The 15,478-nt window shown below is 31.7% G+C and overlaps 2 protein-coding genes across 3 annotated transcripts in view; one reads left to right on the top strand and one right to left on the bottom strand.

Annotated features, from left to right (window-relative positions):
- LOC132728276 (protein mono-ADP-ribosyltransferase PARP4-like) overlaps nt 1–15,478 on the bottom strand; it is a 57,641-nt gene that overhangs the window by 19,180 nt on the left and 22,983 nt on the right. Inside the window, exons 23-28 of the mRNA XM_060713892.1 lie at nt 14,794–14,874; nt 14,108–14,188; nt 13,459–13,560; nt 12,264–12,374; nt 11,810–11,950; nt 1,036–1,111 (exon numbers count right to left, since the gene is read on the bottom strand). Of these exons, the coding sequence (XP_060569875.1) occupies nt 1,036–1,111; nt 11,810–11,950; nt 12,264–12,374; nt 13,459–13,560; nt 14,108–14,188; nt 14,794–14,874 (592 nt within the window). The remainder of the gene's footprint in view (nt 1–1,035; nt 1,112–11,809; nt 11,951–12,263; nt 12,375–13,458; nt 13,561–14,107; nt 14,189–14,793; nt 14,875–15,478) is intronic.
- Nucleotides 4,922–10,072, top strand: LOC132728262 (syntaxin-like). 2 transcript variants are annotated; one of them, XM_060713875.1, is made up of 2 exons: nt 4,922–5,366; nt 9,079–10,072. In XM_060713875.1, exon 2 carries the CDS (start codon nt 9,124–9,126, stop codon nt 10,024–10,026), a length of 903 nt encoding a protein of 300 aa, XP_060569858.1. In that variant the 5' UTR covers nt 4,922–5,366; nt 9,079–9,123; the 3' UTR covers nt 10,027–10,072. The 2 variants fall into 2 exon arrangements, with proteins under 2 accessions (XP_060569858.1, XP_060569859.1); XM_060713876.1 differs by lacking the exon at nt 4,922–5,366 and adding an exon at nt 5,371–5,469.

Genomic DNA, 15,478 nt, shown 5'->3' with positions numbered 1-15,478 from the left:
CAAGAATCTCTGTATTTTTAAAGTGAACAATGGCCATGAGCATTAAGATATTTAGTGAAGAATTATTTTACTGAATTGTGTGATACCCTTGAACACTGCAGCAAAAGTTTTGAAATGTTTAAGTCAAAAGAGGGGCTGGTAAGAAAGAAAAAAAAACTGAGTTGAGCCTTAAATAAATTTAATAGTATTAAACCCACTTTGAGAGAATAAGGTATTTTTACGTCACTCAGAACACCTTGGTAAATGACATAATAACATAATTTTTCAAGAAATCTATGCCAAGGAAGCAGTATATTTTTGTACAAATCAGCATAATATATAGATTTGACTTTGTAATGTGAAAGTATTATAGTTACCTTATAATACAAGTAATAGATAAAATTTCATCAAGTGGACTGGTACTAAAAAACTTAACCAAGATTCTAAGTCGATAAAAGGCCTTAATTTTTAAAAACAAATCCTTGACAGAGTTACCTTCTCTTGCGTACAGATGGGGGTAATGATGTGAAATAGCATTAAAAGTTTCAAAGCAATATCTCAAAGGGTTAAGGCAATAAGTGGATTTTACCCATATTCAATGTATTTTCTAAGTCAAAAAAGGGGCATAATTCTGTCAAAAACCTTGACAGAGTTATGTCCTCTTGTCTGTTGATGAAGGTCGTGATGGTAAACAAGTATGGTCAGTTTTCAAAGCAATACCTCCAATGGTTTTGAAATAAAGTGAGGTGGTACAAAAAACTTAACCAAGCTCAATACACTTTCTAAGTCAAAAAAGGGCCATAATTCTGTCAAAAACCTTGACAGAGTTATGTACTCTTGTCTGTAGATGGAGGTTATGATGGTGAACAAGTATGGTAAGTTTCAAAGCCATACTTGTAATACTTCTGAAATAAAGTGGGGTGGTACGAAAAACTTAACCAAGGTGTGACGCCGACGCCGACGCCGGGGCGAGTAGGATAGCTCCCCTTTTCATAGAAAAGTCGAGCTAAAAATAATTAATTCTTTTTCTCATAAAATTGCATTTTGTTCACTTACCTTCCATTTCGGCAAGAATTTTTCCAATTGTTTCAGCTTGATTCTGTTTATAGAATGTTCCCAACTTGTCATATACCTAAACAGAAAAAAAATCAAATAATTCAATTACCCTATAACCGGGAACCAAAAGAGATTAGCCTTTGCTATGAGTATAGAGCTAAGCCAGTCTGCATATCTGTTTAGTCTGACCAGTGACCAGGTTCTTTCCAGTTGGATGATTAACTAAGTTTACATTTTGATACCTCTAAAAGTTGATAATGGGCAGTTTTGAAGGATTACAGCTGGAAAAGTCTATTATTACCCTTTCGCTGCCAGAGAGATATTTATCTATTTATCATCTTTTTGCCAGAAGCTTTTCTAAGAAATTACTATATTATTAATTTATATAATTATTATTATTTGTTATTAGTATTATAATAATTATATATGTTTCCAAATCTGCTAGTATATAATAATTATTGTCGATGGTATAATTATCTATATATTTATTATTATTATTATGATTATTATTATTATTATAGAAACAGCAAAAGCCGTCCATATGGCATTAAATACACCGAAAATAATAGGGACAGTATATGCCATTCCTATGGCAGTGAAAGGGTTAAACGTAGCAGGTGAATGGTTATTTAATGGCCCCTAAATTCAATAAATTAAGAACAATGGAATTATCTTTTTTTTTCGGTTTAGTGATGTTTGTCACCTTGACCTCAGTGGTGGTTGCTGGTAATTCAAGCAATCTATTTTTGCCTTTTCAAATTATAGAGGTTAATTAAAGGAACTCTATTCAGGTCCAAAAGGCTAATAAAAATATATATTTTGAATTTCTTACACAGATCAACTGGGGAACTGAAAATGGAAAAATACATTGTAAACAAAAAGTATTAAAAAATATACTGTGAATGTATTTGAAACAAAATATGTTTGTAAAACATGTATGCCCCCTATGGGCAGCCAATTAGTCATGTGATCAGGTTATTATGCATGACTTCTGACCCAGTGAACAAAAAATTCAAAAGGGTTATCTACTGAGTGGAAATCATTTCTAACTTCAAGTAAATGTGACCTTGACCTTTGACTGCTTGACCCCAAAATCAATTGGATTCATCTGCTGGTCATGACCAATCATCATACCAAGTTTGAAGTTCCTAGGCCTAAGCGTTCTTAAGTTATTGATCGGAAACCGTTTTTACCTACAAGGTCAATGTGACCTTGACCTTTGACCCCAAAATCAATAGGGGTCATCTGCTGGTCATGACCAATCACCATACCAAGTTTAAAGTTCCTAGGCCTAAGGGTTCTTTAGTTATTGATCGGAAACCGTTTTTACCTACAAGGTCAATGTGACCTTGACCTTTGACCCCTTGACCCCAAAATCAATAGGGGTCATCTGCTGGCCATGACCAATCACCATACCAAGTTTGAAGTTCCTAGGCCTAAAGGTTCTTTAGTTATTGATCGGAAACCGTTTATTACCTGCAAGGTCAATGTGACCTTGACCTTTGACCCCTTGACCCCAAAATCAATAGGGGTCATCTGCTGGCCATGACCAATCACAATACCAAGTTTGAAGTTCCTAGGCCTAAGGGTTCTTTAGTTATTGATCGGAAACCGTTTTTACCTGCAAGGTCAATGTGACCTTGACCTTTGACCCCTTGACCCCAAAATCAATAGGGGTCATCTGCTGGCCATGACCAATCACCATACCAAGTTTGAAGTTCCTAGGCCTAAGGGTTCTTTAGTTATTGATCAGAAACCATTTGGGACGTAGGTACGGACGGACAACCCGGCGACTATATGCTCCCCCGAATTTTTTCGGGGAGCATAATTATCACCCAGTGATACATTTATATCTATAAATAGTTCTAGCAGTTCCTGTAAAAAAATCACATAATAATACATTTATATCTATAAATATCTCTAGCAGCCCATGTTAAATAATCACCCAATAATACATTTATTTCTATAAATAGTTCTAGCAGCTCCTGTAAAATAATCATCCAATAATACATTTATATCTATAAATTGTTCTAGCAGTTCCTGTAAAATAATTACCCAATAATACATTTATATCTATAAATAGTTCTAGCAGTTCCTGTAATATCTTCACAAACTGTATTAAGGATCAAACATCAATTTAAAAGGACTTTTTTTTAAGTTTCATTTTTATAGTATTTTTTCTTGTTTTATTGCTGTTTTAATAGCCAGATGTATTTTTTTCCATGTGCACCTGACACAGTTTATGACCCTTAGAATAATTTCATCAAATACAATCAGTCATGAGTCAAAGGTTAATTTAATAAAAAAAATTATCAATTTCTTTCCTAAAAGATATTCATGTCAGTAAAGTGTGATTTTGTTCCATTGACCTCAGAATATTTCTATTTTCAATTATACTTTCTTATATTTTTATTTGTTTGGGTCGTCAGACCAAACAAATAAAGGTAGCCAAATTTCAGACCCTGATGCTGTTAATTGCAAATGCCGAAGGTTACAGAGTCCCCTTTTTTGAAGCGGTTACTTCCCTTTATATGTACACTAACGCCGAAAAATTCAGGGAAGATCACTGCATAAAGATTGTCAAATGACAGGCGCATTAATTTTCAAGCAAAATAGTTCCCGAATGGTCGAAGATTTCTAATATTGTTTTATTCTTTATAGATATACATGCTTATTGTAAGCTCCATGATTATTTACATCTGTGTTAAACAACAGGTTTAGTGTCAAAATAATAATAAGTGTTATAAACCCTAATTTAGAATGATATGGTTTTCTTCAGGCCGTTAACATATAACTTCACCATGGCCAAGGGGTTTGCATGCTCACTTAGGAATCGAGAGGTCTGGAGTTCAAATCCCAGTTAAGGCAAGTCAATTTTTTTTTTAATTGTTTAAGTCAAATAAACATATCAGTGTTGCAATTTGTCTTATAGCGAATTTATTACAGTTAACACAATGGAAAACATTGGTGGCACTATACAAAAACAAATTGGTTTATAATCTCACAACCTTCACCTTTCTGATATTGTGTGCTTTGATTTTTTTTTGGTTTTGTTTTGTTATTTAATACAATGCATTAACTATTTATTTATACACTTAGGTCTGAAAATATTTGTAAAGCAGGAAGAAATTAGATTTTTATTGTTTTAAACCCTGTTTATATTTTACCATCTCTTCTATTTTTACATGATTCAAATAATAGTATCAGTTTAAAACTTATTATAGTTGGGAAGTTATTTATCTACAATGTATTACGACAATAGCATGGTAACAAAAGAATTGAAACTTTTTTTTTCTCTATTTTTTTGGATTGTAATCTTTAATCCTCCAATACCCTGCTGTTGTTGGTTTTTTTATAATGGATTCTTCCTGCTTTGTATTTTGGAACAATCCATTAGCAATTTAGGTGATTTCAATATCAAAATGCTAAAATTGATCAGCCTGATGGTCTGACTCTATACTGATGGCAGGAGTTTATTGTTATTACTGCTAGGCAAAGTTACTACTTCAACACTTGAAGGATGAAACATTTTACATGCACTTAATAACTGTGTTTAAACACAATCCTAAATCATCTGATCTGTGTCATGACAAAACCAACATAATGGGTTTGCGACCAGCATGGATCCAGACCAGCCTGGGCATCCGCGCAGTCTGATCAGGATCCATACTGTTCGCTTACAAACCCTATTACAAGTAGAGAAACTGACAGCGAACAGCATGGATCCTGATCAGACTGCGAGGATGCGCAGGCTGGTCTGGATCCATGCTGGTCCCAAACCCAATATGTTGGTTTTGTCATGACGCGGCTCATCTGTTCTTCCAAAGAGCCCTCTTCCCTAGAACGTTATAAGGCTCAGTTTTAACTAAAAGTGATTTTTTTTTCAATTTTCAAAACAACTTGTGGCTTCCTGAAGGGGAAAGAAAATATAGCACAATTAATCAGAAAAGGGGGAAAAACCTGACATCAAATTCCAACAACTCAGAATGGAATTTACCCACATATTTTATGAAATTTTCAATTTCATTTCAAAATAACATACATGGTACATAGCAAAGGCTATCTATAGGTAATTCTCAAAGGAATCTGAAAATGTTGGTCCCAAAAACTTCCTCATCCTCAACGTTTCAGTGTTTAAATTACTGTGGTTTACCTACTGAAACAATGTATAAAATCTGGCTAAAAATAAATAACTAATCATTTCATTTCGTGACAGTCTCTATAATTCCATCTTAAATTTTCCAATGAATAAAATGTGAATTTTATAATACATGTACCCTTTTTAATGATGCACTCGGACACTAACATTCTTTATCAGTGGCCTTTTTAAGGTAAATATTTTGTTGTTCTTGTGTGTTTTTTTTTTCTTCAAAAAGGAAGTAACATCACTGTTAATGACATACTTGATAAGGATATAGAAAATTTAATTTACAGGTAATTTTATAACTATTAATGCTCTATTATCATAAGGAAAATAAATGTAAGTCTTTACATAAAGTATCATTATTCTTAAAAGTTATTTAAAATGTACTATGATAATTTAAAATTGAATCCTAAAGGTCACAAATATTTTAAAGTTTCAAATTATTTCACTCAAAACCAGCTAAAATGTGGTGATGTATTGACCCTGCTTTTAATTCAGAACAATCAATTTAAATTTTACAGAATTTCAATACTAATATGCAAAAACTTTGCTAAAGAGTCTGGTCTGAGAACTCCGGTCAGAGTCTGAGGTCAGACTGCATGGATGTGCATGTCTAAGTCTGGTCCTAAAGTGATGGTGAAGGCTAATCACTTTTGGTACTGGCAGGTAAAGGAAAAAGATTTTAAACAATTTTTATCCTTAGCATTAAAAAAATATCAGATTTTCTTTTACATTTGAAACTGTAACTATTATTATAGCACTTTGTCAGTAGTATGACAATTTTAATAATTTAACAGCACCTAAAATAGACATGAAAAATGTTCCAGGAAAAATCAGGTTTATTAAGGCAGCATCCTTTCAGATGTGTGTTAATCATCAAATTGTTAAAAATTACTGTAATGCATAAAAAATGCTGTCAAAAAGTAAATCAAGTGATTAATTTTATACACTTATTATCCCGAGAAATTAACTGTAACTAAGTATCAAATTAAGCAGAAATTTCTCTTACTCCATAATTATATTATATTCCATTTAATAACATTTCAGTAAAATTCTTACATATCTTAAAGTGACATTGTGCTCATTTTTTGTTGTTGTCAGGTTGTTCTGTACATGTTAGCTCTATACATGTATTTCAAGAGAATAACAATTATTATATAATGGTGATTGACCAATACTTGTTATTGGCAAACACTTAGAATAAAATATAAATCTACCTAAAATTAAAACTGCCTAAGACATAAAACTACTGCCTAAGAAAACTGCCAAAAATATAAAACTGCCTTAGATATACAACTGCCTAAAATTTAAACTGCCTAAGATATAAAGCTGCCTAAGATATAAAACTGCCTAAGATATAAAGCTGCCTAAAATTTAAACTGCCTAAGATATAAAACTGCCTAAGATATAAAGCTGCCTAAGATATAAAGCTGCCTTAAAGATATAAAACTGCCTAAGATATAAAGCTGCCTAAGATATAATACAGCCTAAGATATAAAGCTGCCTAAGATATAAAACTGCCTAAGATATAAAGCTGCCTAAGATATAATACAGCCTAAGATATAAAGCTGCCTAAGATATAAAGCTGCCTAAGATATAAAGCTGCCTAAGATATAATACAGCCTAAGATATAAAGCTGCCTAAGATATAAAGCTGCCTAAGATATAATACAGCCTAAGATATAAAACTGCCTAAGACATAAAACTGTCTAAGATATAAAACTGCCTAAGATATAAAACTGCTGCCTAAAATATAAAACTGCCTAAGATATAAAACTGCCTAAAATATAAAATAGCCTAAGATATAAAAATGCCTAAGATATAAAACGGCATAAAATATAAAACTGCCTAAGATATAAAACTGCATAAAATATAAACTGCCTAAGATATAAAACTGCCTAAGATATAAAACTGCCTAAGATATAAAACTGCCTAAGATATAAAGCTGCCTAAGATATAAAGCTGCCTAAGATATAAAACTGCCTAAGATATAAAACTGCATAAAATATAAAACTGCCTAAGATATAAAACTGTCTAAAATATAAAACTGCCTAAGATATAAAACTGTCTAAAATATAAAACTGCCTAAGATATAAAACTGCCTAAAATATAAAAATACTGCTCCACTCAGTGAAAATAACCTTCATTATAAATTAATAAGGATATCTATAGAAATTTTCCTGAGTCTTTTGAGTTAATGATTAGTTTATGATTCATTTCACTCATCTGGGGATAAGCTGCTTTAAAGAGAACATTTTGAGAATGATCTTGCAAGGTTTATATTTGTCAATTCTTAAAATGCAGAAATTTAAAGTATGAAAACTTTACCACTTTTCATATCTATCATACATGTATATATAACAGAATTTTATGAACCTGGGTGTTTCCACCCTTTTAAAAAGGAAATTTTTTAGATCACCATGCATACATAAAAGATGTTAAGTAAAATTTTTAGTTAAATTTGATATGCCTTTGTATTTAGCAAGGAAATTATATTTAAGGACAGTTAAAAAAATTGGTTTTAAAAAGTCATGTTTGTTTGTTTGTTTGCGAGTCAGGTAATTATGTGATATAACTTACTTTTAGTTAGTCAGGCTTTCCTTGATGAATTAGATCAAAAATTTTACCAATTTCTCTGTGAGCCACCAATTATAAAACACCATATGTAAATTTTTATATTTAAGTTTGAAAGAATACAGTAAAAACTCTGAAAACCGGACCCTGTCCGGACTTGACCAAAAGTCCGGTTTTCAGAGGATTCTGGTTTTCAGAGGTTTTATACATTTATTGATAATTATGATGTGTGTTTTAACATTGTGTTTAAATCATTTTGTATTTACTTTAAATCTTTTGTTTAAGTCATATTTTAATTTCTTTTTGCAGTAAATGTCCTGAGTAATTTTTCTACGCAAATTCATGATAATAATTCAGAAAATTAGAAATTAAAAAAAATACATTATCTAAAATATAACTTATTAATTGGCTTTAAAATAATGAAATGTATTTATCTAAAAATATTTTTGCATAAATTAATGCCCAAATAAAGATCACTTCAAAATTTTAAGCAAAATATGAATAATTTAATAAGAGTTCTACAACTGTTTTCGTCATTTTATATAAAAAAAAAACCCAACAAATTAAAACATTTTGAAATGTTATACCTATTAAAATCATACCTATACAGGGAAAGACACAATTATGAAGAAAGAGCTATAATAAGAAATTAACACACACTTAAAAAGTGTTTTTCAGACTTGCATACCGGTAGTTAAAAAGTCAATGTCCATTATCTGGTAATTGAATATGTCACTTGTTGGGCCACATTAAAATACACAGAATGTTGACACTTAAATTGCTGTCCGGTTTTCAGAGGATTTTTTATGCACATTTAGCATTATTAGCCGCAGAAAATCGTCCGGTTTTCGGAATTCAGAGGTTCCGGTATTTAGAGGAATTTTTTCAATGAACATATAAGTAGAAAATATGGGACTTTTTAAATCATCTGATTCTTAGAGGATTCTGGTTTTCAGAGGTTCCAGTTTTCAAAGTTTTTACTGTATACCAAAATATAAACAAAGTTACTATGATTTATCATGTTATTACAGCATTTTTAAATATAGTTCCCAAAGCAAATTTCAAATATCATTCTGACAAAGTAGGTTATTAAATGGCATATGTTTGATTTGATACACTATATCTTATAAATTTGAGTTTTTTTTGTTTGTTTGTTTGTTCGTTTTTTTTCTTCAGGATTAATTTTCAAATGTCATTATCAGACCCCTCAGGCAATATGTATATTTAAGTTTTGAAGGGGCCTTATACACATTGCTACATATCTGATCTATTCAGCTACAGGTCTTTTATGTTTGATGTATATTTCCATTCTCTCTTATTGTATAGATTTGAAGGGAATGCTTCAATCATTGAAGATATTACTCACACAAAATGGTACGTGACAGACTGAAAGAGTTACAGGAAAAGCACGAACAATTTTGCAAGAATGACGACCACCAGACAGAAGAAGGTAAAATTGTCGCACGTTATTCAAACTCTGAAATACAACTTGACTTATGTCTCCATAAAGTTACACAAATAAGTAAAAAGATAATCGCAATAACAAATGACGTAGAACATTTAGAGCACCTGCAAAAAGACATCATAGCAAATCCATTATTAGATCACAAGGAAGTTGTACAGCTCGAAAGATCATCTGATTTGATATTCAATACATCGGCTGCGATACAGAAAGAAATAAGTGAATATCGAGCAGAGGTTGGTCAGATGCAGATGCAAAAGTCTCATGAAATTGTAATTAAAAACCATCTAAACAAATTAGAAAGTGATTTAACGAAAGCGAGAAATGATTTCAGAGCGGCACAAGTGGATTATATAGAAAAGACCCAACAATTACATCAGAGGGAGTACGATATAATGACAGGACATGATGATGATCACCATGACGACCATGACAAAACCCACTCCCCATTACCTGCCGAGTTCCTAGGCGATTATTTTGCTCAGGCTGAGGAAGCAAAAGCGGAACTACGTGAAATCAAGGCTAGAGATAAGCAGATAAAGAAAGTTGAAGAAAGCGTGATTCAAGTGAATCAACTATTTAAAGAAGTTAATAGTTTACTAAAAGAGCAAGGTGAAAAAATTGATACCATAGAGAAATGTGTGGAGAACAGTGTGGACTATGTGCAAGAAGCAAATGTTGGATTAAAGCAAGCAAAGAAATATCAGTCAATTACGAGGAAACATAAAATATATTGTGTGGGTGTTTTAGTGGCTATATTAGCCGTTACTGTACTTCTTGTTGTCATAGTGATTACTTCTCAAACAGATTAAATTAACCGATAGATAGCCAAATATGTGTTTGAACATAAATTATTAAACAAAAAGAAGTGTAAACAAGCAATTATCATAGTATTGCAAGCAATCCATAAGTCCCCTACCGGTTAGAACCCCATCAACATTCTGAAGGGCCATTTGTTGGAAAAGTTCTTTAAAAGTGATCACAGGAAACAGTTTTTTATGAACAGAACAGACAGATGGACTGAAGGACACTCTAAGTTAATATTTGAAAACATCCCTGTTACCAAAAAATATAACATTATTAAAAAGCAAAATTCTTAAAGAGGAGATAACTCTTGAATTAAAGATGCAATTTCATAAAAAATTTCAGCTCTTTTTGACTTATCACAAATATTGTTATATTTGCCATGATTTAAGCCTATTTGTTGCCAAGGCAACCAATATTTTTTCAATATAGGAAGAACAGATAAGACATGCATAATCTCAAGACTGCCATCTACCCATAAGTCAAGTTTCATAAAAATATTTCCAGTACTTTTTGAGTTATCACTGGATTCAGTTTATGTGTAAAATTTGCCATATTTTCAGTCTATGTGTTGCCATAGCAACCAGAATTTTCAACATAGGAAGAAAAGAAAAAGACGTGCATAATCTCCAGACTGCCATCTATCCATATAAAAATGTTTCATAAAAATATTTCTATTACTTTTTGCGTTAACACTGGATCCAGTTTATGTGTAAAATTTGCCATATTTTCAGTCTATTTGTTGCCATAGCAACCAGAATTTTCAACATAGGAAGAAAAGAAAAAGACGTGCATAATCTCCATACTGCCATCTATCCATAAATCAAGTTTCATAAAAATATTTTCAGTACTTTTCAAGTTATCGCGGGATCCAGTTTTGTGGACGGACGGACTGACGGACGGATGGACAGACAGACGGACATCCGGCCGAAATGGAATAAGGGGCCATTTCTTTTGTTATTTTCTATTGTTTAATAAAGGGCCAATGGCCCCTTACTCTATTGTTACGGAATGAACTCTATTGTTCTCTTTTGTTCTGTTTACAGTTAGATTGCCCCCTTTCCTTATTCGGTAGTGCGGACAGACAGACGGACGGAGGGTAAACCTAAAGTCCCCTCCGGTAAACCGGTAGGGGACTAATAAAGTACAAACCAACTTGATTTTGATTTCTTTTTTTAAGGTAAAATCAAGTAATCAATAAATACTATAAATGCAACCTTATAGAAGACATTATTCTCATTTATCATCAGTTTTCAAGAAAAGTCATATGTAACTTATTAAGTTGAGCTGTTTGGAGGAAATCTTCCATTCTTTTATTTATTTTTTTTTTTTTTTGAAAAATTCTAAAGATAAAATTGTCAAGTTTTAGCAACTAGTTTTAGTTTAGCAAAATACAAAGCCTTTATTTAGCCTCTTTATCATGCAAAACTAAATTAACAAGAGTCATTTATTTCATTTGACTTATCCCATGCATGAATCATGTTGTTTTTGTTTTTTTTAAGTTAAACACAGTTAACAATTAACACTCCTCCAAACAAGGAACATGTGCTTTGAAAATTTAACACTCTTAATAATATATTTGAGCTGCGCCATGACAAAACCAACATAGTGCGTTTGCGCAGCGCAGTCTGATCAGAATCCATGCTGTTTGCAATCAGTTTCTCTACTTGTGATAGGGTTTGTAAGCAAACAGCATGGATCCAGCACAGATGCGCAGGGTGGTCTGGATCCATGCTGGTTGAAAACGCACTATGTTGGTTTTGTGATGGCGTTGCTCAATTATGTACTCACCATTTCTAGAGTTTCAACATCCGCTTTTATATCATCAACATACTCAGACAAACTATTGTATATATCCTCTGCCTGAACCATAGAGCAACTTTCCTGAATCTCACCTCTCTTAATAATATCTTTCACTACAGCTATTGGGTCCTGAAAAAATAATAACACATATAATCATGAAGATGAATATCAATAAGCTCAATAAAAAGTCTTTATTCTCATATTCTAAAATCATGAAAAGTTTAAATAAATTTTATTATGTAGTGTTTTTAATCTGTTATAAAAACAAAATATCTATAATGGAATATTTAGCATCAGTCATATTCTAATTGTAAAACAGTTCAAGACCCTTTAGTATAAAATAAATTTTCTATATATAGGTCTTATAAAAATGTTGCTTTATCACTGAAAACAGTACAATAATGCAACCTGAAGTGAATGTTTTAACTAATATTTTGTATACCTCATCTTTATCTTCAACACCTGGTTCCCAGCTTATGTAAGGTAAAATGTCCACTGTTTCCTTCTCAATGAGATCAGCTATAGAAGGAATGATGGAAACATTATGTTCATCCTGAAAATAGTAACCAAGACATTTAGCTACAAAGCTTATATTGTACTATTTCACCAAATACATACAGTAGAGTTCCAGCTGACTAAATGCCTTAGATAATAACAGTGTTACCCTTTAAAATAGGGGTGTGGATCGTAGGATAAGTGACGATCCAATCCGAACCACGATTCAGCACTAACGATTCACAAATCGAACCACAAATCTTTTGTTATCAAGGCACCCATGAATTTCAGAAAACATGTACATTAGTTATAAAAACATGTTTAATAAAATAAAAAAAAACAATAATAAACATTAAACATATAAAATAGATTTATGTTTTTATTCTTTGGATGAATATTTTTGTTTTGTTTTTTGAAACCAATTACTTCCTAGCTCAGCATCATGGTACATGGTCTTTAACCAGCAAATAATAAATTATTGTATTTTAGGTAAACTTCATATTATTTATACTCAACTCGTATTTTTTAGATTTTAAGAGTGTAAGAAACAGTGAATGTATATAAAAAGAATTAGATCGCGATACACGATCTCTGGGCTTACGAATAGTCAAACTCGATTTTTCACTTTTATTCGTGATTATCCGAGTACTCGGATACTCGCCCCAGCCCTACTTTAAAAGTTCTGTTAAAGGGACTCCACTGAGTTTTTTTTTGGTGAGGCTAAAAATAATTTCTCCAGAATCTATATTCTATTTAATGAAGGTCTATACCAATAATTTCTGTGCAAAGTTTAAGATCATTCCCTCACTCAGCTTTCCAGAATATATATTCTATTTGTGAAGATTGACCCAAATTTGAAAACTGTTTCAATGCTTTTCACTCAATTTCGGCTATGAATAGCACTAAAATATGATTCCTTATGTTTATTTCTGAGTATATTTCTTAATTACCTTTTGCATTTAAGTGCCCAAGCTGATCTATGTAAGAAATTCAAACTTTATGTTTTGACATATTTGGAACTCAGCGGAGTTCCTTTAAATGTAAAAACGTCAAACAATAATAATCAGAATAATAATCTTAACCTTTGACAAAGTTCAAAACACATGGTAGTGTAAAGAAGTTGTGTTTTCACACAATATTACCTGATGCCTGTCCTCGATTGCCACAAAGCTGGTGTATGGAGTCACTATACTGTGTTTCTTACTCAAGTCAATGATGTACTGTTTCCTCTCATTTTTTATCACCTAGTAAGTGTAAAAGAATGATAGATAAAAACTAATGTCAAATTATGATTAAATTTTCTCCGTAACAAATTAAAAGATGGTATATAAATCTAAATGGCCATGATGGACCTTTCAATGCTAACCTTTAGAGAAAGCTACCTTGCTTTATTGTTCAAAAGAATGTAAACATAATCTGAGCATAAAATCAACAAGATACCGTATTTGCATTTAACACCCCCCCCCCCCCCCCCCTACTAGCGCCACAAACCACATAATATAGAAGAAAAAGATCTCAAAATCTTACCTTATAGATTTATAAACCATGATGAATGAGCAATTAACAAAAAACAATTAAGGACACTCCATTAATGTTAAATCATTATAAAAGATAATCCTGTATTATATATATAATCATAATATTCAATGATTTTTTTAATTGAATTGTAACTTAAATTAACATATTTTGAAGCATATTTTTATAACCACGACAAAATACGTGCATGACCATGCCATACCATTGTAACTGAGTCGCAAAAGCAGAACAGCAATGTGATATAAATAAATTTACCTGATGTTTGATTCTGTCATCATCGAGCGTTCCATTCTCATAGTCTGTTATCACTGCCCTAGCTGTTAACTGATGTAACATCTGTAACAAGTTTTATATATTAATATAAAATGAATAGCTTTAAACATTTCAATCAAAAACCACATTCATAAAAAACATAAATGTAGTTTTCTAACGGTCACCAGATTATTGTAGTTCATACACAGGCATTGCATAAATATATATATACAAAATGTATAAGGATGTAAAAATAAGTATATAATAAAGTTCGAATAACTTAAATATATAAGGTCAATTAGCATGAAGAAAACACAATGGCCGCTGTGATGAAGTGGTTAGCATACTTGACGGGCAATCCAAAGACCCTGCGACAGTAAGCCAATTTTTTGTGTGATTTTTCTGTCAGTATATATACATGTATATATAGGCTCCTTACAACAAAAAATATACCTCCCTTAAGCTAGCTAGATAGCTTCCTCACAAAAAAGAATCCAAAGTCCATGATGGAATTCCAACCAACAGCTGCGAAGGAACAAGTGATTTTAAGGCAACAAACTTTATCACTCATCCAAGGTAGTCCTAATAATATTGGTGTTTCTTTATTACGTTCAAACAAAAGGTTTATCATATAACTGCATGAAAATTTTTGAGTCATCTGGACTTCAGAGAGGTGAAATAAAACTTACTGTTCCAGTTGTTATATTGAGATCCACAGTTGACACCATTGTAGATATTTCATTATTACCAACCTTGGCCTTCAGTGTTGCCTGTAAATAGCATTAATACTGAACATTACTGGACTTTCTTATGTGCATTATGAGTTTTTCTATTTTGTAATAATTTTGAAACAATAAATCATAGTTCTTGAAAGGTGCATGACTAAATTTTTTAATTATTACATGAATGAAAATATTTTCTTAAGATTTGTTAATCATCACATTTCTGTTACAAAGGGGCATAAATGTAGCTTTCAGAATAATACCACTTGCCTAATTAACTGCACCTTGTCATGATAAACAAGTATTTGATAATTATGGAATACATTTTTCTTCAAAAAAGAAAATCTTAAGGTATAAGGACCCTAATGGGCACTATCAGAAACTAAAAAATTGACATCATAGGTCAGATGTATACCTTAAAGTACACCTGTATGCAAAATTTAAACAAAGTTTACCGTACGGAAATCAAGTTATGGCCACTTTTCTGAACTCAAGCTAGGATGATATGAGGGCCCTTTTTTAGAAATGCGGAACCTTTAAAATAATCTGCAATAACATTCTAATGAAAAATGTTTTCCCATTAATTTTTGGTAAGAAACAAAATGTACCATTCAGCTAACAATCCACATAAGCAAAATTATGGTTTCTACTT

The sequence above is a fragment of the Ruditapes philippinarum genome, unplaced genomic scaffold (genome assembly GCF_026571515.1).
Source record: "Ruditapes philippinarum isolate M1 unplaced genomic scaffold, ASM2657151v2 ctg693_1_1_1_1, whole genome shotgun sequence".
Lineage (NCBI taxonomy): Eukaryota > Metazoa > Mollusca > Bivalvia > Venerida > Veneridae > Ruditapes > Ruditapes philippinarum.
This window is presented reverse-complemented; position numbering and strand designations above follow the sequence as displayed.

Bases quoted from the DNA above. Each gene is read 5' to 3' on its own strand.
- LOC132728262 (XM_060713875.1), top strand. From the start codon at position 9,124: ATGGTACGTGACAGACTGAAAGAGTTACAGGAAAAGCACGAACAATTT.